Source organism: Trypanosoma grayi (genome assembly GCF_000691245.1).
Source record: "Trypanosoma grayi strain ANR4 Tgr_2268_V1, whole genome shotgun sequence".
Taxonomy (NCBI): domain Eukaryota; phylum Euglenozoa; class Kinetoplastea; order Trypanosomatida; family Trypanosomatidae; genus Trypanosoma; species Trypanosoma grayi.
The window spans coordinates 1-963 of record NW_008827886.1 but is presented as its reverse complement, the minus strand read 5'-3'; the positions used below and the strand labels follow the sequence as shown (position 1 = coordinate 963).

Genomic DNA, 963 nt, shown 5'->3' with positions numbered 1-963 from the left:
GAATGTCTTTTCCGGGGACCGGGGCAGAGTGTGTCTCTTTCTGTGGAACTGGATTCAGCTCCGCTTCCACCCTCCTCCACGCATCCTTAGCAGCCCGTGCTGAGACACTAGCACCGTTAAGGTGAGTCACAGATTCCCTATGCAACTCATCAGCCCTATTAGCATAGATCCGGGCCATTGCCACGTAATAATCAACACCGAGAGGAGTTGGCACCTTGGAGACGGAGCTCTCTGAGTCCGTCTCCTTATCCCCAATCTGTTCTATCACTTTCTCAATTTCGCTGCGGTATCTCTCCACGTCACGAACGGCTTGCTCAGCAACCTCAACTTCAGCCAAGGCACGATTCTTTGCATCCATGTCAGCAATGCGATTTGCTGTCACCGATGCCGCGCCAGCCGCTTCTTTGGCCTCTTGTAGATAGCGCTTAGTCTCCTTCAATACGTCCTTTACCCCAAACAATACCTTTCTCTTGAGCGTCACTAAGTAATTGGAAGCAAGAACCATTGACATGTCAATAGGCCTTGGCTCACCAAGGCCATGACGCCGCAGCACCTGTCCTCGACGAACCGATCTCTTAGGGCGCTGATTATCCATCTCGCCGCTGCAGCCGCAGCACAGCGCAAGGGCCAGAACGCACAGCAGCACGTGGCGACTCATTATCATCATCATCGATTCGACTCGGAAACAGCTGACCTGCATAATGGAAAAAGAGAGACACAGCAGGCTGCACACAGAGAGACTTCACTGCAGCACATACCCACAGAAAGCTGCGAGGCGCTTCACGTGGAATCAATTATTTACGCATTACCTGCGGGGCACCGCGGGCACTCGCCGCAGTATCGCGAGGACACACCACACCTCGCAGAAAAAAACAAAAACAACCCAAAGCAAAGGAGACGTATAGCGGCGCACATGGCTCAGTCACAGAAGCGTGTATATGTTTATATTTATTTTTGTCCGTG

General features: G+C 52.1%; 1 protein-coding gene across 1 annotated transcript; it reads right to left on the bottom strand.

Annotated features, from left to right (window-relative positions):
• On the bottom strand, positions 1-511 carry DQ04_22681000 (hypothetical protein; the record flags this gene model as incomplete). Its single annotated transcript, XM_009318114.1, has 1 exon — positions 1-511. A coding segment is annotated over one exon (511 nt), but the record flags the coding sequence as incomplete, so codon positions are not given.
• Between the last annotated feature and the right edge of the window lie 452 nt (positions 512-963).